This window comes from Protomyctophum parallelum (genome assembly GCF_964188405.1).
Source record: "Protomyctophum parallelum genome assembly, chromosome: 15".
Lineage (NCBI taxonomy): Eukaryota > Metazoa > Chordata > Actinopteri > Myctophiformes > Myctophidae > Protomyctophum > Protomyctophum parallelum.
Window position 1 is genome coordinate 38,611,495 of NC_139710.1, and position 24,102 is coordinate 38,635,596.

The 24,102-nt window shown below is 41.8% G+C and overlaps 1 protein-coding gene across 1 annotated transcript; it reads right to left on the reverse strand.

Moving 5' to 3' along the window:
* Positions 1–1,821: 1,821 nt before the first annotated feature.
* Positions 1,822–12,062, reverse strand: gstt1a (glutathione S-transferase theta 1a). The gene is made up of 5 exons (XM_083784560.1): positions 11,353–12,062; positions 10,490–10,577; positions 6,805–6,961; positions 3,558–3,734; positions 1,822–3,070 (listed from the first exon to the last, which is right to left on the reverse strand). The coding sequence occupies exons 1-5, from the start codon at positions 11,462–11,464 to the stop codon at positions 2,870–2,872; spliced, it is 735 nt and encodes a 244-aa protein (XP_083640686.1). The 5' UTR covers positions 11,465–12,062; the 3' UTR covers positions 1,822–2,869.
* Positions 12,063–24,102: the final 12,040 nt, after the last annotated feature.

The following is a 24,102-nucleotide window of genomic DNA, read 5'->3' on the forward strand; positions in this document are numbered from 1 at the left end:
AAACAAATCAATGTCGATCCGATTTAAAATAGTCAATACAGAATTGAACGTATAGGTGAAGAAACTTGCAGGCAGCTTGACAAATGCACAAATGTTTTTGCCTTTTGTTGTTGAGTCAACTAATTCAAGAACATTGCAATAAGGTTGTAGTATGCAGCAGTGACGAGGGAAATGCAGGGTTCTCAAGTTGCAATGCAATGCTTTGTACACTAGATGGAGGCATTGTTATTGCCTATATGTCCCAGCCCAAAGAGATGTAATGTGTAGGGGCAGCCTAAAGTGAATGGGCCTACATAAAATTGCCTTAAACCTAAACGTTTAATCATTATTCTATTAGATAGCCTTTTATTAATATAATCTGTGCAGGCGGGTGAGTGCTGCTGAACATTTATTTTTATTTAGTTTGCCTACAATATTCTTTGTTGACACCGCACGGCATCTGTTAGGCTATAGGAGGAACCATTATGGAGGGTGAAAATGAAGTGAATGTAAATGTTGTACAGTGAATGTTAACAATGCACCTCATCGGCCTGGGCCTGGCCTAGCGGTCCGGGCACTATATAGGCTCCTAATGCAGACTGACGACGCAGCTCTGGTTCGAGTCACGTTCATGACGAACTTTGCTGTATGTCACTTACTCCCCGCGTCTCTCTCTCACCTCATTACCTGTCTGTCTCTACTTTCCCCTAATAAAGGCAACACCCCCACCGCAAAATGATGGAGAGGTGGTAACCAAATGGACCCTTATTAGATCTTTAACTCTTGACAGTGTAAAATGAAACCTTTACACTGTCAAGAGTAAAATTATTGTTAATCATCTGCATTACTTAATTTACAAGAAGTCTACACGATTAGAGAATGTTATTTCCATTCCATGTTTGCCAACAGCATGGAATTGTGTGTCAACGATAACAAAGTATTCTTTAGTTTTGCGTCTGAGAGGCTATCAAACGGTGGTCCGTGGATCAAATGGCCTATAAACAATGGGCCTTGATATGAAAATGGTTGAAAACCACTGCGATAAGTGATTAGAAATGTGTCTAAAAGGTGGGATCGGCACAGTTCTCCCACAGAACACACACAACCAGCTCTCTCAAGTGCACAGTTCTCCATTTTAATTCAAGAAGAAAGCACGCTCGCCCCGGGTCAAATCTGCCGACCTCTGAACAGTGACAGTCGCCACCAGGTATTCCTATAGGGGGGAGGGAGGAGGGGGGTGGTCTGCCAGAAATAAATGGGGGCTGTGTTGTTTTGGGACCTGTGTAACGAAATATGATTATTACCGCATAACGCACACATTTACATAAGAGCATTGTGTGGCTGCACATAGTGTTGTTTTTGGCAGCAAATTTTGATTTTAGTTTTAGTCGTAGTCTCTTGAATAGTTTTCATTTTGTTTTAGTCACATTTTAGTCACCTGGAATGTTTTTTTAGTCTAGTCGACTAAATCTACAGATGGTCGACTAACATGTGTTTTGGCGGAACTTGATGGCGTCGTAATGGCTGATTTTACACTTGCTGAAAATAGCCGATCTACAAGCCCACAACGCGTTGCGCTGTGACGCGTTGTGAGCTTGTAGATCTGCTATTTTTAGCATGCAACCAAGTGTAAAATGACTTATACTGGATCTCTTGTCCACTAGTCCCTTCCTAACATTTTAGTCTAGTTTTTATTTGTTGACGAAATTGTCAGTATATTTAGTCTTAGTTTTAGTCATCATAGCTTAGTTTTCATTTAGTTTCCATTTAGTTTTCATCTGTGGAAAAAGGTAGTCGACGAACATTGTTCGTCTTAGTTTTAGTCGACGAAATCGTCATACACACATACAAGTAATTTACAAAATGAAAATGATCTTTAATGAACTATTCATACTTTTCATAGCATGGCGCTGTACAAGTTAGTGCATCCATAATTTCTATAAATGTGTGACAGAAATGACCCTACCATGTTGTCTGATCTTAACAGATTTAACAGGAATCTGTATTCCATCAGAGACTCTCTGACACTCTGGGCACACCTAAGTTTCCATGTGCGTTCTGCCACGCGGCAGAATGCCCCTGGGGCAAGCTTTTCCGGGAATCTGGCCGACGCTGCAATCTGCCGCGTGGGTGGAGCTTCATTTCCATCCACCAGCTGTCTAAAAACCCAGAAGAGATGCCGGCAGACAGCTTATTTTCCGTGCATCGAATCTAATGTGTGCTTACACTGTGAGGAGGCCTTATAGAGCATCGCAGTCCCGCCCGCTTTCGGAACAAATTCCCCATTCATAATTCCCATAGGCATTTCAAAAATGTATTTATTTAAAGATCTGTAAGCCTCGGACAAAGCAAACAAATCATGACCATAAACACTGAACAAATAATTAGAAGAAAAAAAGGACAGGGTACAACGTTTTTCTTCTTTGTAATTATTTGTTCGACCCCAAAAAAACGTGTTTATTGTCATGATTTGTCAACCCGAGGCTTACAGATCTTTAAATAAATACTTTTTGAAACACATGAATGGGGAATTAGTTCCTGGTGCCTCGTCATTCTGAAAGGGGGCGGCACTGCGACGCTCTATAGTCCAGTGTGATAGGAGTCAGGACAGATCCCTTCTCCCGGCCGAGACTTTCATTTCTGGATTTGAATATTTGGTTGATGCTCAGAAAAATTACGGGAATATCACTACAATCACACTAAGTGGGGCTAGGTTTATTAATACAAACATTATATCTTATCCGTCTAGCAGACTAAAATCTAGAAATAACATCAAATTTCCCTTGCCTTTCAAAGATCTTTTCCAGATTGGTATGGGCACCCTTAACAAACCTAATAGTCTAACTGGGTGGTGATGGCAAAAACATCCTCGCATACGAGACCGAAATCCTCAGTTGAACATCTTCTGAAGCCGAGGCTTGAGAAGCTCCAACATGCCGTTGTCCTTGAAGGTTTGGCTGAGGCTGTCCACGTGCATGATGGTCTTGTGGGCTTCGTCGAACAGCTCCTCGCCGATCTCCTTCTTCACACGGTCTCTCCAGGCAACCAGAGTGGGCCTGTCTTGAAAGATATCTAGACCGGTCGCAACAGGCTACAAACAAACAAAGAACATATCTGCAATTTACCCGATCTGGAGAAACCGATCTTTCAAAGTCACCGCTACCGCAGTGACATTTGTTCTCCACATTTGACCCATCTCTTGGACACGTTGAGAGCTTGTACATCAGCTATTTTCGGGGCGCAACCCAGCACTTTTTAGCTAGTGGAGACGCGGTGTGTACGACATCGATTTCTAAACAAATGTGTTCAATGCAAAATACTGCGTTCAGATTCAAAAGGCTTTTGGTATAATGGCATGGAAAGGAGTGGCATTTTGCATTTCTTTCACCATATTATTGCGAACGCATTGTCTGTCTGTCTGTGTGTCACGGTGTCTGTGTGTCCGTGTGTCTTACGTAAATATGCTGCATTCGTGGTCTGGAAAGTTCTGTTTACAGACGGGTAAAAGGACCCCCTGAAGCCCCCCTTTGATGTCTATGTGTGCACGTCCCTGCTGTGTAGTGTAGTGTCAACATTACCTGCATGACCTCGACTATTGCCACCAGATCAGCAAGAGACGCTTTCTCCCCAACGATGAATGGCCTGTCCAGAAGGAACTTCTGCTCCAACATGGTCAGGGACTGCGTGAGCTCTTCCACAGCGGCGTCCATCTTCTCTTTTGGTACCTCTGAACCGGTCGCAAGAGGAAGTACAGCCTGGCATCATGGAAAGATTTCACGTTATTATTTTGAGATATTTTGTCCCCGCAACGTATTACGTGTATACTGCTGTCCTGGACTGATTGATTGTTCACCCCAATGTATTTCACCTCAACGGGTTAAATGACACAATACTCAACAGGTAAGACTCATTCAATTTACAATTTAGGTTTTACAGTAACTTAGTAAGCAAGAACAACACATGGTAATACATAACATACATAGAAATAGTCATGAAGAATCATAAGCAAGCTAAGAACCTAACATCCGTCCAACGGTAGAATATATGTATACAGTGACGCTGTGAGTATACACTACAGAGTGCATATACAGTATACAGCAATAATAAAAAATAACAATATCTGGAAAAACTAAACCAGATATAAACCTGACATGAACCAGTTACACAACCTTGAACAAAAGCGTTGGAAACCATACCATTGCCCCGAATTGACCCAGAGGAGGAAGCGAGCTGATATTTTTAAGGACTTCTGGAGCTCATTGCAAGCAGATGGAGCACGGACAGAGAATGCTGCCTTGCGTTAGCTCTGCGCGAGGGGGCGCATACGTTGGTCCGACGTATACTAACAGTCCGACATGCGTGGCCAGTTAAGACTCACCCATGGCTTAGGGTTTGGGGTAGACCAGAGCCTTAGATATAGACAGAGTTACGCATGGGGCCAGTCCAATGGCGGCTATCCTACATAGACTACGCATTGAGCGTGGGGACAACCAACTGGGCCAAGTCCTGGACCGGATATAGGCAGAAATGCATTGGACTCAGGCAACAGCCCAGCTTTAATGATCTTAAATCCCTTTATTTTAAATTGTTTTGTAGTAATAGACAACATAAACATTAAAAGAGACTTTAGTTGTTACTGTACAATACTTCAAAACAGTTGTCATGTTGCACTGCACACAGGCTTACAATAGCTCTTATTTGCGCTACCCTCGTTGAAAACAATGTATTTCCAACTCCAGCATGGCTCAGTTCAGGCTGAATGAACAGCGCTCGAGCGCTCGGTTTCTGCCCCCTCTATATCGTAACTCTTCTATTAGATGGCTCTGGGGTAGATGAAGTAGAGTGGAAGTGGCTTTTTGTCGGTTAGTGTTGTTTTTGGCAGAATTTTTCTATTTTAGTTTTAGTCACATTTTAGTCACCTGGAATGTTTTAGTGTTAGTCTAGTTTTAGTCGACTAAATATCATAAGATTTTAGTCATTTTTCTTTGGTGGGCCTTGATACTGTCGTAATGACTGTTTTCACACTTGCTGAAAATAGCCGATCTACAAGCTCAAGCTTGTAGATCTGCTATTTTCAGCATGCAACCAATTGTAAAATGACTTATACTGGATCTCTTATCCACTAGTACCTTCCTAACATTTTAGTCTAGTTTTTATTTGTTGACGAAATTGTCAGCATATTAGTTTTAGTCATCATAGCTTAGTTTTTATTTAGTTTCCATTTAGTTTTCGTCAGTGGAAAAAAAGGTAGTCGACGAACAATTTTCGTCTTAGTTTCGGTATCAGCCAGTAACACGTGGGAGTCTATCCCTGTTACAATGCGCTATAGATGGATCGCTGAGGTGGAGCGCCACACCTACCATCAGCTCCAAGTACTTCCCACGCGGTGCATACTTAGTTTAGACTAGTCATTGGTTAGATAGATAAATGCTTAAACATGTAGCTAGGTGTAATGTTAACTCAACTCGCTGTTTTCTGCAAGACATATTACTCTATAAGCCATATCTTCAAAACGGGTGGGTCAAACTGAACAACCAATATGTCAATTTGAAGCTATGCCTTCACATGACATGAAAAAACGAAAATTAAAAAAAATCCAATGGCAGTCCCTCAGTCAAATCTGGTCACATATAGTGAATAGGGTGTTGGACTATTGCGTGTATTGTCGTAACAAAGATATGCACCCCTGTGTGAGCAGGAGGAAACGTGAGCATCAGGACACACTGTAGTACAGTATGACTGGAGTACAGCCTGTACTGATATGGTCACCATTATGTAACATTATGTAACAAAGACAAACGGCAGGGAAAGTGGCCAAAGTTCACAACATTTTCACAACTTTACATTCCCCCAAAAAGCCAAACAAAACATGAATTACCGGTTAAAACAAATGCAATTACTTTTTTAAGTCCTTTCATGAAGAAATTTAATATTTAAAATAAAAATTAGAATACAAATGTTTAAGCAGCCGATCTACAAGATCAGCAATTATCACTAGTTCCCGAGGAGACTAGGTCCCGAAAGGGAGACATCATATAATTTTTTGGGGTTACAGGCCAAAACGTTTGGGAACCACAACACTATATAAGGTTCCTTTCTATGAATGAAATGAACGTGTTTTGGGGGCGGGCGAGTGGAGTCATACCCTGTACCAGTCAAGAAGTGTTGTTTTTGGAAGCAAATTTAGATTTTAGTTTTAGTCATAGTCTCTTCGATAGTTTTCATTTAGTTTCAGTCACATTTTATTCACCTGGAATGTTTTAGTGTTAGTCTAATTTTAGTCTAATTAAATATCATAAGATTTTAGTCGACAAAATCTACAGTTGGTTTAGTCGACTAAAATGTATTTTGGTGAGCCGTGATGCCATCGTAATGTTTTATTACGATTTAATCTACAAGCTCACAACGCGTCGCAGTGCGACACGTTGTGAGCTTGTGAGCTTTTACGCTTTCGTTGTTGCGCCCCTCTTCAACCCGCCCCTCTTCAACCTGGAGGAGACCTGTGTTGATCCAGGCAACAACGCCTGCGTTCCTCGCTTCACGTTTGCAAGGCCCTTCATACTGGATCTGATCATCTGGATCTTCCACTAGTCCCTTCCTAACATTTTATTCTAGTTTTCAAATTTGTTGACGAAATTGTCAGTATATTTAGTCTTAGTTTTTTGTCATCACAGCTTAGTTTCCATTTCGTTTCTGTCAGTGAAAAAAGGTAGTCGGCGAACATTTTTCGTCTTTTTTTTTTTAGTCGACGACTCGACGAAATCAACACTGCTGATATGAATGACCGTGTTTTAGGGGAGTCCGTGCGAGTGGAGTGAGTCGTACCCTGAACCAGAACACCTTGGAGCCGTGTGCTCTGATGGCGCCGTGCTGCCAGGCCAGGTATTCATCAACGCGGGCACGCGCCTGCAGCTCCGCCGGGTACCAGTGGTCGGGCACCGAGGCTTTGTATTTCTCCGCCATGTATTTCAGGATGGCAACGCTGCAACACAAACATAAGGCATTTTTTAAATATTATCAGTGTATGCGGCGGAGGAGGATTCTCAAAATGGGTGCTGTTGTTGAAACCCTATAATAGTGGTTCCTTTGGAACACAAATTCAGGGGTTGACTCGGAATACTTTGATAATATTTGGAATGTAACAATGTTATTTCATCAGTTTAACCCATTTAGACCAGAAAAAAAAAAAAAAAAAAGGCTTGTTCCAAATCCAAACAGTTTTATTAAAGAAAACCCTGTTTCTATGTCAGTGGTTCTCAAACTTTTTCATGTCAAAGACCCCCCCGGAATTATCTGTATTAATTTGGCCGCGGACACCCTCTGAAAATATGTAGTTCCAGGGACGCCCCATGCAGGGAAGCAAAGATTTAAAAACGTTCCCTCTGAAAGAATATATATTCAAAGATTTGCGCCACATTTAAAAAAAAAACAAGAACAACATATTTTCAGATGGGGGTCGGAGGCCAAACATATATAATTTTGGGGGTCCTTGACATGAAAACCACTGATATAGAAACATGAGGGTTTTCAGCAAACTGTCATGATTTAGAAGACATTTGTGACCACATTTGACTGAGGGACTGCCATTGGAATTTTTTGAATTTTCGTTTTTTTGTCATATGAAAGCAGGGAACCATAGCTTCAAATTGACATATTGGTTGTTCAGTTTGACCCACAAGTTTTGGAGATATAGAGTAATATCTTGCAAAGAAAGTTGAGAAAACAGGCTTGAAAGTTTCACTTCTGTGGTCTCTAACATTACACCTAGCTATATGTTTAACTAGTTTTGCGGCCCCGTGCTCACAGGGAGACTTCAACACGTATAGGCTGGGTGAGCCGAGTCAAACCGACGACCTTCCGATTCCTAGCCCCTCAACCATGGTCGCCCATAGCCTACTGCTTGAGCAGTGGCTCAGGGGTAGAGTGTCCGGTAGAGTGGTTCCCAAACTTTTCGTGTCAAGATGTTATGTTGTTGTAAAACCACTGTTAATTTAACTCTGAGAGTGTACAAATGGAACCAAATGGACCTGTTGGGGTCCATTTGTGTTCCATTTGTACACTGTAAATCTGAGTTACAGACACATAAGGGTCCATTTGTAACTATGTCTAATTGAGCTGGGGACCCCCTGGAACTCCTTCAACTACCCCCAGGGGCCCCCGGACTCCACTTTGGGAACACATGCCGGGTAGAGCAGCCTGAGGGGAACCACGACGTTCCCAGTTCGGAACCCGGGCTAGAGATCGGATCATGACGGTCATAATTTCATAAAGTGTGTAAGAGCCACTTTATGAGGTCATGTCATGATGACCTTAATTGCTTGATTGTGCCTATTCCATGCAGCAGTGTTTGATCTCATGATAATTAGTGCAGCAGAGTACTCTTTTTACTGCCTTTTACTTTTACTGTCAGTTCTTGATTGAATATTTGTGATTGGTGATCACAAGTTACTCTCCTGTCCTCCTGTTTGAGCTTGTCAGAAGCTGTGAAGTTGAAGAGCACATATTTTTTCTACCACACATGTTATCACACCATAATAACAAGTAAGACGCGCAAACGCGGGAAGCGAACGCAGCTTGTAAATTGCAATAACAACAATTAGAATAAATTACGTACTTTTTTTTTCTTTTTAGTTAGTAATTTTGTTAAGTTTTCTACTGTGTGTGTGTGTGTGTGTGTGTGTGTGTGTGTGTGTGTGTGTGTGTGTGTGTGTCACAGCGGGACAGACAGACACACAGACAGACAGACATGATCTGCAGGGTCTCATAGTTAGTGCTCATTGCATTCGCAATCACTGCGTTCGCAATAATAATAATAAAAATAAAACTTTATTTGTATAGCACCTTTCATGACATGAAATGCAGCTCAAAGTGCTTTACAGAACAATGGAGAATAAAAGAAAAGCAAGGCAACGACATTAAAAACAAGCAGTAATGCAATACAGTGAGGACATGTATAATAAATAATAAAAGATCAATTAAAAGCAATGTTGTAGAAGTGGGTCTTGAGCTGAGCTTTAAAAATGTCTACAGAGGCTGCCTGACGAAGGTACAGTGGGAGCTTGTTCCATGCCGACGGCCCGTAGAAGCAAAAAGCTGCTTCCCCGTATTTTTTTGTTGCCACCATGTAACCATACTAAGACATTTTGTACCACCTGTATTTTTTGCCTTTACATCAAGTAAAGCGTTACAACTGATACTACGTGCGTCAGAATATTTGTGCTCACAGCTTTTGAAGGTAATATATTTTGAAAAGTGAACAGAAAACATACGCCTCTATACCGTGCACCCCTATACTCCGAAGCCCTAATTGCTCCCAATGAGCAGGTTGGTGCCTTGCATGGTTTCCTCCGCCATCTGTGTATGTGAATGTGTGTGTGTGGAATGGATGGGTGAACGTAATGCACAATCTATGTAAAGCGATTTGGATAAATATATAGGCTACAGGAAAACGCACCATTTACGCAAGTATTCCATTTCATTCAGTTAATGCCGTACCAAATATGGGCCCTTTTAATCCATTCATGACGGGAACCACTTTTGGTGTTTCAAGCATTATGTCATGCTTTAGCTCAGGGGTACTCAACTGGCGGACCGCGGTCCGACCACCTCTTTGCGGACCACCCAAAAAAAAAAAAAAGAAAAAAAAATCTTTTTTTTTTTTTTTTTTTTTTTAAGTTAATAATATAAATAACATCAGATGGTACATTTCTCATGTGAAATTGCTGCAAAGGCCCCCAAAATGTCCCCCAAGGGCCTCCAAAATTCTGGCGCGCGCTATGCGCGCGCGCAGTGTGGCCTGCCAGGGCGTATAACTCCCGGCCTGATTTGGAGTTCCACTCCGGGCCTGCACCCCATTATTGGTTGGGTGGAAGGGGATCTGATTTGTATAAGCTTGGCTTGACCATACTGAACGGGCATAGAGCCCCGCTCTCCGAAGGACGCCGCGCATGGGACCAGACCTCTGTCTTATTAAAAAAAAAAATGTGGACCTTCATCATTTCTAGTTGAGGACCCCTGCGTTTAGCTGTTGAAAAATAGCAGATCTACAAGCTCGCCCTACGAGCTTGTAGATCTGCTATTTTTGAACAAACGCAAATCTTTGCTTCTGGGGGAGGGGTCCCTGGAACAACATATTTTCAGATGGGGGTCGGCGGCCAATTTCATATATTTTTGGGGGTCCTTGTTTGAGAACGACTGATATAGAAATATGGGTTTTTCAGAAAACTGTCTAAAGCCTGAATTATAATTCATCACACAGAATTGCGCGCCGAAAATGTAAGATCTACAAGCTCACAATGTGGCACAATGGGATGGGTTGTGAGCTTATACTGTAGGTCCGCTATGTGTGGTGTGTGACTGTAAGCATAATACAAAGTCAACTGCACAGAAGGATTTGCAGGCTCTATAGTGCTTCTATGTGCACAGTACAAGTCCTCTTCAAAGAAAAGTGGCAGTTTAACTGCCAATAAAAGATAAAAGGTGCCTTAGTGTAATTTGTAGCGTGCTATACCTTTCTGTAAGAATGAAGTCCCCATCTTTCATCACTGGAACCTTTCTCACAATGTTGATCTTGCCAAACTCCTCCGAGTGATTTTGACCTGGGATTGATGGATGGACACACTCCGCTTATTATAAGCAAATCTGAACATTTCTTTAGGGTTGTAAATTAAGTATCTGGACTCTGCAATGAGTCTTGTAAATAATGTATAACCAGCTCTGATATTATATGAGAGCATAGCTTTTCCTCATAAGTTAGCATGTTATATTGGTTTAATTGTCCCAATTAAGGAATAAACACTAAAAACACATTTCATGTTATAACTGAATCGAGTCGTTAGTCATTTACCAAAGGTTAATGTTTAGGGTAGGCCTACCATACTACAGGCATATTCAAACTATAGCTAGGTTATTTCATTCTGTTTTGTACGGTGGGCCTGCTTTGTCTGGCCATGGCATTGATTTAATAATGAGTTGTTCATGGTGATCTATAAACTCATTCTATATTGTTGCAGGCAGAAATCGATCTGGGGAAGAACATCAATTAATCCCACATTCAAGCCTATACAGTAGGCTATATGCAGTTTAATCGCTACAGGTAGCAAGTAATAGGATTAATTTAATTATATTGTAGGCTAATACATTTTCTGCGTTCAAAGTCAACAACTGCGTTCAAAGTCAACAACTCCTAAAGTAAAACATCTGAATGATCGAACTGCGACTATATAAAACACCTGATGAACAAAGATGCAAACCATTTGTTTAGAGCTCTGCAAAACAGCTGCAGCACAATCTGCAATAGCCCTAAAATTTATACTTTTAATTCATATCACTCAAGTTAGATGTTTTGTTTGGCACTGCAGTCAGTCCTCTTACCTGCGGCAAGGTCGACAGCCTTGTACTCAAACGGAATGTCTGCTATTTTGGCAAACAGATAGACTGAGCGACATGGCTGAGAGTGGAGATCTAAGTAGAGTTCCAACGGCATTTTAGGGTGATCTTGTCCGTCTTGTCGCTGCAAGGCACGGATCGAGCGTGGTGGTGGTGGGATGTTTGCTGTGGAGGGTTCGGAAACTTCCAGTCTTCCAATACTTTTTACTTATTAAACCGCAGCCCCACTAACCTACTTCACGTGCCAAAAGAAGCCCCGCCTCCCTCGCTCTTTAAGAGCAATACAGTGATTTTAAGTGACAGTGACAGTTCAAAGGTCACTGAACACACACTAGTGGTCAGACAACGGCCGAGGCTGAGATCAATGGCTCAATGTTTTGTAAACATTGGAAATTCCTTAACCGCCACACACAACACCATATATACACAGTGTGAATGTGAACGTATTTTTTTCTGATATCTATATGTTGTAGAGACTTGGCTAGTTGCCAACTTGTCATCATCATCATCAGACGCCACAATGAACCTATATAAAAGCTTGCATATTGGGCCCCCATATAAGAAGTTTATTAAGTTCAAATTCTACTGCTGATAGGCTACTGATGTTATTATACCAAAGTAATAACATCTGCATTCACTTCCAAGGTTCTTATCTTATCACAAAGAACATGTCCGCACACATAGGCTACAGCCTAGAACTTGTGAAGTCGATACACTGACAGACAAACATATTTACAATGTGTATAGCCCTAGGCCTATAGCTAAATATGGTGAGTCCCTCGAATGTTGACATCCAACAAAAAGGGAGACCATGGCAATGCTGATACATTGATCTTTTCCTTTGGACTTCATCCCTTGTGTTGAAACGTATGTGTTTACTATTAAAGTGGTAGCTGGCTGAGATGCCTCTAAGACAGATTATCTGTTAATAAAAGGGGTAAAGTCTAAGAGAGAAAGGGACTCTGACCTTCCAGGAGGCTATACAGGGAGAGAGGACTGTCTGAAGCCTGATTTGTGTCAAGTGTAAATTATAGGCATGCTTGTCTATAGCCCCAGTGTTGTTTTTGGCAGAAAATGTCTATTTTAGTTTAGTCATATAGTCTTTGGAATGAAACTTAATTTGTAGTTTTAGTCATATTTTAGGCACCTGGAATGTTTTAGTGTTAGTCTAGTTTTAGTCGACTAAATGTCATAAGATTTTAGTCGACTAAACCTGCAGTTCATTTAGTCGACTGAAATGTGTTTTGGCGGGCCTTGATGCCGTCGTAATGGCTCATTTTACACTTGTTGAAAATAGCCGATCTACAAGCTCACAACGCGTTCACGCTGCGACTCGTTGTGAGCTTGTAGATCTGCTATTTTCAGCATGCAACCAAGTGTAAAATTACTTATACTGGATCTCTCGTCCACATTTTAGTCTAGTTTCTATCTGTTGACGAACCTTAGTTTTAGTCATCATAGCTTTAGTTTTCATTTAGTTTCCATTTAGTTTTCGTCTGTGAAAAAAGGTAGTCGACAAACATTTTTCGTCTTAGTTTTAGTCGACAAAAATGTTGGCCTGCCCTAAACAACTGGCTTTTCTTTGGAATACGGTGCTGAGTTGTAGGACCCAGGAATAACAGTTGTGAAATATATAATAAGTAGGTCTGAAATAAATTGTCAAAAATAAGAATTCCGTTTTGGTCAAGTCTGTATTTATTCTCAGATAGAATTTTAGGGCTAAAAGAGCAATGAGTTTCATATGATTTCCTTAATAATGTCGTCATCATCACAGGAACTGGAGCAAGCTGACGGATGCCGTAAAACCGAGGACATTATTTTCGCTATTAAATTGGCCACAAAAGGCTGTGCATCTTGATCATTGTGAAAACATCTTATTTTCACCACCACTCCGCTTGATCTCCACCATCCGCTGAGTTGATCTCAGTAGGGCTACATATAGGGCCGTGTTGCTCACTTCAGCTCTTTGTTGTGGTGGTGAGTCCCACTGGGGGTCAGCCTGGGTCACAGCGAGGCAGAGAAAGAGGGCTAATGGTTCTCCCTAGGGCCGGCTTCTTCACAGCCCTCTACTTTAAGTCTGCCAGCCAATGAGAGCAGGCGGCCGTGGAATGGTTGCTTATACATCCACAGGTCTGGCTTGCATTAAATGGACACACATGTGGCCTTTGTTTTGCGAAGTGGGCCTGACATGAGCCAATAACCAAAGCATATGAAAAATGGATTCTGTATCCATTCAGGAATGGATAGAAGATGCTTTTGTTATAATTAATGTTTCGTTAAAAAAATGTTTTTTTAGCCTTAAGACAGGAAGCCTGTGACAGGACTAAGAGTGGTTGTATATAGATAATGGATAGGCTTGATCTATGAAAGTATGTATGTATGTGGCTGGGTCAGTGGAAACAGATTCTTATCCTCCAAATAATCCGAGTGATGTCTTTCAGCTCTTGCAACAATACAGACTTTTAAATGTCTTTCTGGTATTATAGGGTTATCTGATCGAACTTGACACAGCAGGATTTATTGCTGCATGTGAATCATCTTCTGGACTTCCTTACCAGACCAATTCAACAATGGCTATTCGGCAGACATAAAATGAGTTGTAGCAAAACTGTAATTTATTGGACTCTCACATAACCCACAAAGGCACTCTAAACAGTACCTTATAGAAAGGGACAGCTTTCTGAAAGGGCCATAAAGCATCCTGCTGTATGCGGTGTAGACCGGTGGTCCTCAACCCTTTCAGATCATATTTGAACTGGTGACCCCCCAAAATAATCATATTTGAACTGGGGACCCCCCAAAATAATCATATTTGAACTGGGGACCCCCCATCATAATCATATTTGAACTGGGGACCCCCCATCATAATCATATTTGAACTGGGGACCCCCCCCCCAAATATTCATATTTGAACTGGGGACCCCCCATCATAATCATATTTGAACTGGGGACCCCCCCCCCCCCCACAAATAATCATATTTGAACTGGGGACCCCCCATCATAGTCATATTTGAACTGGGGACCCCCCCCCCTCCCCAAATAATCATATTTGAACTGGGGACCCCCATCATAATCATATTTGAACTAGGGACCCCCCAAAATAATCATATTTGAACTGGGTACCCCCCAACATAATCATATTTGATCTGGGGACCCCCCAAAATAATCATATTTGAACTGGGGACCCCCCAAAATAATCACATTTGATCACAACGCCTCACGTTTGCGAGGCGTTTGTGAGCTTGTAGCTATTTTCTTATTATTTGACAATTTGGCCAATGTTTGACCAGTTTTTATAGTAGGCTATAGCTATAGTTGATGACTTTTGATGCATTAGTACGTTAATGGTCGCTTTAAGTTCACTTTTGAGGTATTTAAAAAGTCACTTAAATTGTGACTGTCATCTGGACTGGAGGACCCCCCTCAAAGTCAGGTTGGGAACACCCCTGGTGTAGACGGACGGACAGACAGACAGACAGACAGAGAGGTATAAGCGTGGGTCAATCCAGTCAAAGTTTATGAGGGTGATTTCCACTTGAACACATTTTCCCCTCCCCCCCACCCACCCACCAAGCCCCCCCACATGGCATTAGCTCACTGGATAACAACGCCAGTTCTTCAGTTTAGAGGAAAATGCTGAAACCATAAACACAGCAAACAACAAAGGAAAGCATTCAGCCACAGCAGCAGCAGCAGCAGCAGCACTGCAGCACAATAATGTGTGCATCTGATAAGCAGACATTATGCTGGAGGCTCCATTCACCATGATGTGTGACAGCAGCAGCGGCAAGCGGCAGGCAGCAGAGGCACCTTGGCAGGCAATGGCTGTGTGTGTGTGTGTGTGTGTGTGTGTGTGTGTGTGTGTGTGTGTGTGTGTGTGTGTGTGTATGTGTGTTTTTTTCGTCGACTAAAACTAAGACTAAAATGTTCGTCGACTACCTTTTTCCACTGACTAAACGGAAACTTCATGAAAACTAAGCTATGACTACTAAAACTATGACTAAATATGCTGACGATTTCGTCAACAAATAAAAACTAGACAAAAATGTTAGGAAGCGACTAGTGGACAAGAGATCCAGTATAAGTCATTTTACACTTGGTTGCATGCTGAAAATAGCAGATCTACAAGCTTGTAGATCGACTATTTTCAGCAAAGAACAGTCATTACGACAGCATCAACGCCCACCTAAACACATTTTCTTTGACTAAATCAACTGTAGATTTAGTCGACTAAATATCATACGATTTAGTCGACTAAATCTACAGTTGAACACTAAAACATTCCAGGTGATTAGAATGTGACTGAAACTAAATTAAAACTATTGAAGAGACTATGACTAAAACTAAAATCAAAATTTGCTGCAAAAAAAAAAACACTGCTGTGTGTGTGTTTTTTTTTATTCTCCATGGTCGGAAACCCAGATGCTCTAAAAAATAAAATAAAAAAGCCTTTTTATGCAGTACCATTAACTTAAGAGATGAGGTCGATTTCACTTGGGACGGCGTTAAGGTAAAGAAAGTGAACAGTTGGTGGAAAAAGAACAGTATACCAATACTTCATGTCCCATATTCGAAATGTACTCAAGATAAAAGTATCGGCATCAAAATATACTTAAAGTAGTATTCGCTATACTGATATTGCAGAATGTCCCATTTCACGAGTTCAACATGTATACAAATCTTTTGAAAATAGCACAGATCTATGCATGGGCTTGTAGATCGGCAATTTTCAAATGGCCCGAAATGTATAATGTATGTTTTGTATAAATAATAATCATATTCTACAAGGAACAAACGTTTTCAAATAAATGTAGTGGAGTAAAAGTACAATAATTGGATCCGAGATGTAGTGGAGTATAAGCTTTTCCAACTTGCATCGTTCCAAGTAGGCCCAACGTAAATGCCCAAAGTGCCCCAATTAAGTAAATGGGCATAAAATGCAAGATGTGTGGAGTTTTTGTCGGGGTATATTGTTGTACTTAGGTAGCAGTATGATGGCCTGATCAGCCTGAGTTCTCTGTGTATGGTTACAATGTCTGTAAATGTTTTGGGACAATTATGAATATATTGTATATTGTATATGGATTTTGTGCTTCCTGTCTTTCTATTGGCTCCGACGTGACCACGACCACACAACACTTCCTACTCGCCTCCCGGAAATTACGTGTGCGCGCACACACACACACGCACGCACGCACGCACGCACGCACGCACGCACACACACACACACGCACACACGCACACACGCACACACACACACACACACGCACACACACACACACACACACACACAACAAACACTACACACACACACACTACACACACACTACACACACGCGGGTGACAGTAGTTGGATCATCATTACACAGTGCGCCGCCACCAGAGGTGTCGACAGCCAACAACAACACCCAGGTAACGTTTTCTAAATACTTGCCCTCAGACCAAACACTATATTCACTTCTTTGACAGTGGAAGTTATAAGCCAGGCCCGGTGCCACAGGGGTCAAAAGGGGTCCTCTCAACCCAACATCCTTGATCCCTCATAAGAAAAGTGTGTTTTTATTTTTTTATAAAAAAAAAAAATCCTCTTTTGTGATGTGAAGGAATGTGTTGCTGTTGTCTTTCTTGAGGTGATAATGGGTGGCTGTGAGCCATAGTTACGAGGCAATTCACACATTAACTAATAGCAAAAGTCCTGCCAATGAATACTAATCACTGGTGTACTTTCTGTGTATTAAATACATTTTTATTCACCACACCTGGTAATTTCATGCAGTACTTGCTTTCACTAGATGCGCCCAGTACACTGGCCTCGAACCTGCCACAAAATGTATTGTCCAATGTCGTGAAGTATATTTTATACCATACAGGAAAGAAATGTGCACAGCAGACAGACGAGATGAAGTTCCATGATGTTTATTTCAACGAAGTACAGCTTACAGCATAGACTCACGCCAGCCAGCAAAGTGGCTCAAGTCTCCACACTGTCCACAGGCTTGCGCCCAACTGACCAAGTGATCCTACCCTCGTTAACCAGTGTTGACTTTTATTGCATATGTAAAACCAAAGTCTTTGATCAACCTGTCTGTCTCAAACTCCTTTGTTATACAAATAGGCACCGGAATTCGGCTCCTTCTCATCCCGAGAAGGCCGACACCCACGTAGGTGCTGATTACCAGAAATAGGTCTACTGTCTGTAGCCTATGTAATTTACACAAGGCAGAAGAACATTGTATAATTATGGAATCCCATATTCTTCATATCCCCCCTTGACCATCACAAGATGGTCACATAAAAATATGGAACTGTGGAGTAGGAAACAGCGAGACAGGAAACCCGAGTTGCGTAGAGGAGTTTACTGATCTTCCACATAAATACAATACAGATACTCTGCAGTGAGAACAACAACACTGTGACCCGGAACCGGAAGCACTGAGTCCTCCATCTTTCCCCCGTGCTCTTAAAGGCACCACTACCCCTCGGGTGAATGTCTCTCACAGTCTCTCACAGCCTCTAGATGTGGGTCACCACAGAACCATAATTATCTTACACCCCCCTTGACCCTCAGCTGGACAATACATTCAAGAAACCAAAAATAACAGCATTACAGTACAGAACTCCCCCCAAATGGTTTTTCAAACACAGACATCCATACATATATGATCATTGACACTGATAAACCGTATTACAAAAATCTGACACTGAAACACAATACACATCGCTTTCAGCTCCTATTGTTACAAGAGCACTTTTTTGATATGCAATAACCTACATGATTTACTACTAAACTCTGCTATTCCAATGCCAATACAATATCAGTTAAGTCACTCCGGACTTGTCCCCGCGCCGACGTGACGATCAAGGCCTCCGTGTGGCTGTCGCCGCCCGTCGACCGCTCCGCAGCCCACCCGTCCGGCGGCTGGTATCGGTCCCCGTTGCACAACACTCCTCGCGGTGGTCGCCGTCATCATCCCCGCTGCGTAGACAAGATCACGGTCGGGTCCGCTGGAACTCCTTCGTCGCCGTTCACAAAAACTCCCCTCCACCGAATTAGACGGAAAAAAAGCCGCTGGTTCTGTTCCATCTGACGTGAAAAAACACACCACCATGACGAGTTTCAGGCACTATCTGAAGTATATTTTATACCATACAGGAGAGAAATGTGCACGGCAGACAGACGAGATGAAGTTCCATGATGTTTATTTCAACGAAGTACAGCTTACAGCATAGACTCACGCCAGCCAGCAAAGTGGCTCACGTCTCCACAGGCTTGCGCCCAACTGACCAATCCTATCCTGGTTAACCTTTTAAACAGTTTACATGGGTGTAGGGTGTTGACTTTTATTGCATATGTAAAACCAAAGTCTTTGATCAACCTGTCTGTCTCAAACTCCTTTGTTATACAAATAGGCACCGGAATTCGGATCCTTCTCATCCCGAGAAGGCCGACACCCACGTAGGTGCTGATTACCAGAAATAGGTCTACTGTCTGTAGCCTATGTAATTTACACAAGGCAGAAGAACATTGTATAATTATGGAATCCCATATTCTTCAGTTTCACAGCAGTGGTTGACAAACACTTTAGAATGACCACACTTGCCAACACTACCTGCAGCTTCCACAGATATACAAGCTCACACTATTAAAATATAAGGTCTTTCCTAAGTTACATCTGACTTGCCTAAACATACAGATACCCTGTTACATAAACTACAGTACAGTACATATACTATTTACCCTGGGTGGGCGTGTGTCTACGATGTAGGCCGCATGTCAAGGGCAGAATAAAGGGAACAAAGCTGAAACATGAAGTGGAGGCTGTGAAATCCTGCAATTTCCTTCTTCCCATTCGCGACGCGTGCCACTAGAGGTGAGCCGCCCGAAGGGCGGCGAATATCTAGTTTGAAAACTTGAAACGGGACGTTCTGCGTAAGTGAGTACTTTATACTGTTGGTTCTTTAAGTACATTTTGATGCCAATACTTATGTACTTTTGCTCAAGTACATTTTGAAAAATGCACATAAAGTGCACAAAGACACCGTCTGCACTTGCAATACGAACTTTATTGGCAACGTTTCGGTCAAAGACCTTCTTCAGGCATCTGCTGATAATAGGTAGCAACATAGCTATATACACACACATAGATCCACAATGACCAATCACAGTCGCCCTCATTAATAGGGATGGGACCCATAACAGGTGGTGAGGCTACCATGGTTTTATCCTCGGGTTGAGTACAGAGTGGCGTAGAGGGTGCGCTGTGACTGGCCAGTCGCTGTAATTGACAGCCTACACCTAAACCTAACCCTAACCTTAACCTCAGTAAAACTATACCTAAACCTAACCCTAACCTTAACCTCAGTAAAACTATACCTAAACCTAACCCTAACCTCAGTAAAACAATACTTAAACCTAACCTCAGTAAACTATACCTAAACCTAACCTCAGTAAAACTAACACAGTGGCTGGGGGGTGTTTCCAAGAACCCGAAGCTGAGGATAAAACCATGGTAGCGGTGGTGAGCTCATTTGATTGAGTGATCACATGTCTATACGTTTATAACAATTAATACACATTCTTCAATTAACTATACAACAAATAAATAAATAAATAAAGTTCTGAAAAAGGTGGATCATCATATATGAAATGTACAAACTCAAGTACATTTTGAATTCCGGACTTTTACTTGTAACAAAGTAGTTCTACATTTCAGTATTGATACTTTGACTTAAGTAAAACAAGTGAATACCACCACTATAGTCCCCACAGGAATCCGCGGAAAGAATGTCTGCGGCAAACATTCCTAATTCGCAGTAGAATCTTTTATGAAATAGATACAATTAATTGTAATTATGGATGAGTCATAATAATAATCAAAGATTCCAATAATCGTTTTTGGGGATTGATTATTATTATTATTATTCATGTTTTAATTATTTGTTTTGGTTGCAAAGATTGTCATTCAAACCCTGTATATAGGCCTACACACGTCTATGCAGAGCTCCCCCTTATCCTTGTATGTCAGCGTGTTGCTCCAAAGCTTGGATTGTAAAAAATCCAACTCTTTTAACAGTTCCATTTATATTTCGTTGAGCGGTCCTTTCGTTACGTGTCACACGGTGTCAGTTGACATACAGTATGCTTCGTCGTGCGACAGAGCACTGTATAAATTCACCTTTACAGAATTCTGGCGCGATGCCACATCTTGTAAAAACAGCAGAGAAGGAGGAGGACATTTTATCAACACCACCTGTGGCTGGGCACCTGAGGTAACTTACAGCATCAAAACACAGATAAATACAGACAGTTAGAGGCGAGTATGGGGGAAACGATAACACGATACAGTAGAGTAGACAGTCAACATACTGTATGTGCAAACAGAAGGCCATAGCTCCATTATTATGCGATGGAAACTATGCTTGAAATTCTGTACAGTATGTTGTTGACAGTAAATGTGTGCAGGGTTTTTTGTTGCTGTGAATCATGGAGTGTTTTTAGCAGCTGCTATGCAATAGCAAGCTGAGACTATATATTCGATGTGCAAGCTAGTCCAGTAGTCCTCTAGTCCTGTAGTCCAGCTGGTTTTCTCATTGGCTGATGGATGTGCGCACTGCAAATATTTCCGGGCGGAAAGGAACGACTCAGAACACAACACAATAACAGAGACTTTTGGTTCCTACCTAAACTACTGTGCTGAAACTGTTATAGCGGACCCCCGCAGATAATAATGAGGCAGCTGGTAATTAATTGATTTAATCAATTTGGGCTTGTTTTAGTGTTATTAACTGGGGAATACACACACATATGTCCTACAACATTTACCAGCATCTCTCTCTCTCTCTAGGTCGTCCTCAGAAGAGCCCTCCATTGTCGTTTCCAGTCATCCCGGTTATCCATACAGTTTGTTAATTGGTACTTTGCACTCCTGCATCGCTCTTGAGTACATCCACGTATGTTAGCGTGGGACATCCTCGTGAACTATGCCCGTGTGTTGGTTCCCAGAGCACCAGTTAACTGGCTGGCAGTTCTTGATGCCTTTGGCAGTGTCCCGCTAGTCTCATTCTCAGTTTATGCCAGCATAGATGAACAATAATTATATGCACACGGCTGCCATCTTGCCAGCAAGGTGCTATACCTAGGTGCAACTTCCCATAGACAGCCCATTCATCCAAACAGAAAAGTCCTATCTAATTGTATTAAATAACGTCAAACTCACCAACATTGCAGCTGTACGGAAAGCTTGAATTAGCCTCTTTCTATCTGTTTAATAAAAGTCCACTGTAGACATGTTATGAGCTTAGAATTCTTTCTGTCAAGAAATTCCTTTTTTTCTAAGTGCTGGAGTTTGGAAGTGCTCGTTGACTATCACTCAACAGCCCATGTGTATCACCTGTTTAGAATGTGCACATAATGCATGCAGGAGGCAGCAGGAGGTTGCTTTACTGATAACGAGTGCTTCTAAACTCTGACACTTAGGGTGCGTTCGGAAATGTGCACCAGGAGCGCACTCGCCTATTAGTTTACATTGCACAGTGCGCTATTTCCGAACGCGCCCTGAGAAGAATAACCATCTGCAAGGAATTTCTTGACAGGAAGTAGCTCATAACATGTCTACAGTGGATTTTTATGAAACAAACACTTTGCAGATAGTAAGACGATAATTCACGCTTTTCGTACAGCTGCAATGTTGGAATTTGACGTTATTTAATACAATTAAATAGGACTTTTCTGTTTGGAGGAATGGGCTGTCTATGGGAAGTTGCACCCATAGATAAGAAAGCTAGATGGCTCAACCGCGCTCTGGCCAATGGAGAGCGACGTTGCTACATTGTGTGTTTGGGCATGTACTTTTTAAATAACCATAACTTGCTAAATTTTCAACCGATTTTCTAATGGTTTGGTTTGTTATAAACGTCAGAGACGTACCCACCCACCTTACTTAGAGAAAAAACAAAATTAAGCAGATAAGCGTCCTGAATCATAGCCACGTTGACAACGTTTGTAATAAAACAACCCGTTTGTAAATCCGTCAGGATTTGAGGGAGTTATGGCTATTTTTGTTTGAGCTGCCATAGAACATACTGTACTGTAGCCCCTCAGCAAGATGGCTGCCGGGTGAACTATGTCAGAGACTCCACCTTGAGCCATCTAGCCTTTATATATGTCTAGGTAGCACCTTGCTGGCAAGATGGCAGCCGTGTGCATATCAATAGGCTACTATGAATGTGAACAACACACAGTCCAGCATATTATGCACTTTATGCTCCTCTCTTCTCTTTCTCTTTTAAATGCAACGATGAGCCTTGCACAACCACGTTTATTACCCACCCACCTTACTTGTACTGTGATGTGACAGCAGGTTCTGAACCTGCCATTAGAAATTCAATGAAGCGTCTTTGTATGTCCTTATATACAACTGAAAACATTAGTGAGAGACGAGTACACTATGATTGATTGATTGGTTTGTTAGTTGGCAATTGGTTGGTTGGTTGATTGATTGATTGAAGTATCGATGGAGTGTGTACTTACTTACCTCCATGGGGTGTGTAATTGATAGAAAATGTGTCATTTTTGGGGTATAATATAAAGTGTCATGCTTCCAAATTAGCCTATATGGAATTACAGGACAGATCTTCCATTTCATTTAACAAACGATGAACTGACATGCTGATTCACAAACAATAAATAAATAAAACAAATAACCAACTAAAACGTCCAACTAAGGCCCCATATTTAGACTGCAGTCACATCCGATTAAAATCTGATTTATTTCTCAAATCTGCATCCCACTGCATATTTCTCAAATCTGCATCACACTGCATTTTTCTCAAATCTGCATCACACTGCATATTTCTCAAATCTGCATCCCACTGCATATTTCTCAAATCTGCATATTTCTCAAATCTGCATCCCACTAAATCTGCATCACTCTGCATATTTCTCAAATCTGCATCACACTGCATATTTCTCAAATCTGCATCACTTTTCAAGTGACCAGATTGGATCTGTCACAGATCTGTGTGTTCAGACTGGCAGCCAAATCCAGTCTGAATCAGATCTGTGCCACATCCAGATTGGAACCTAATTCGTTTGAAGTCTAAACACAAACAAGTCACATGGAATCCGATTTTAGATCAGGTTACTGCGTTCAGACTGAGACAGATCTGCTGAAATCAGATTTGAAACCACCTCTGAAATGTCAGCTCAGGTCAGATTTAGATTTGTAAAAATCGGATTCCATGTGACTTGTTTGTGTTTAGACATATTTCAAACAAATCGGATTCTGGATCTGAATCTGATCTGAATCTGGATGTGGCACAGATCTGATTCAGGCTGGATTCGGCTGCCAGTGTAAATGGGGCCTTAAAAACCTAGCCTGGTTAATAAACCAGACTAATATTGCACGGACCGCGGGATATTATAGTCTGGGGAGGCTCAGCTTGGATTTCACTTCCAGGGGGGGGCGGGTTGAAACATTTTCTCTTTGACGCAATTGGTCAGAGCTACTGTCAGTCAAAGGTCTCAAGCATTGAAAGTCACTGTACCAGCCCGCCCATATTGCATACCGTGTCCCGATTGGCCGCCCCATTTCTCTGGTGTAGGAAATGGGCGTACAATTGAGCCTCTCCAGACCGTAATCCGCCGGCAGGCAATTTATTTTTGCCAACGGCTGATTCTGTCTGGTTTATTAACCAGGCTACTTCAATGCCACATGACGCCCTTAGACGCCTTTC

Coding starts and splice junctions, on each gene's coding strand:
- gstt1a (XM_083784560.1), bottom strand. CDS start 11,464: ATGCCGTTGGAACTCTACTTAGATCTCCACTCTCAGCCATGTCGCTCA. Junction 3,735..6,804: donor CCAAGGTGTTCTGGTTCAGG/GTACGACTCACT, acceptor CCATGATGCCAG/GCTGTACTTCCTCTTGCGAC. Junction 3,071..3,557: donor CAATAGTCGAGGTCATGCAG/GTAATGTTGACA, acceptor GTTTGTTTGTAG/CCTGTTGCGACCGGTCTAGA.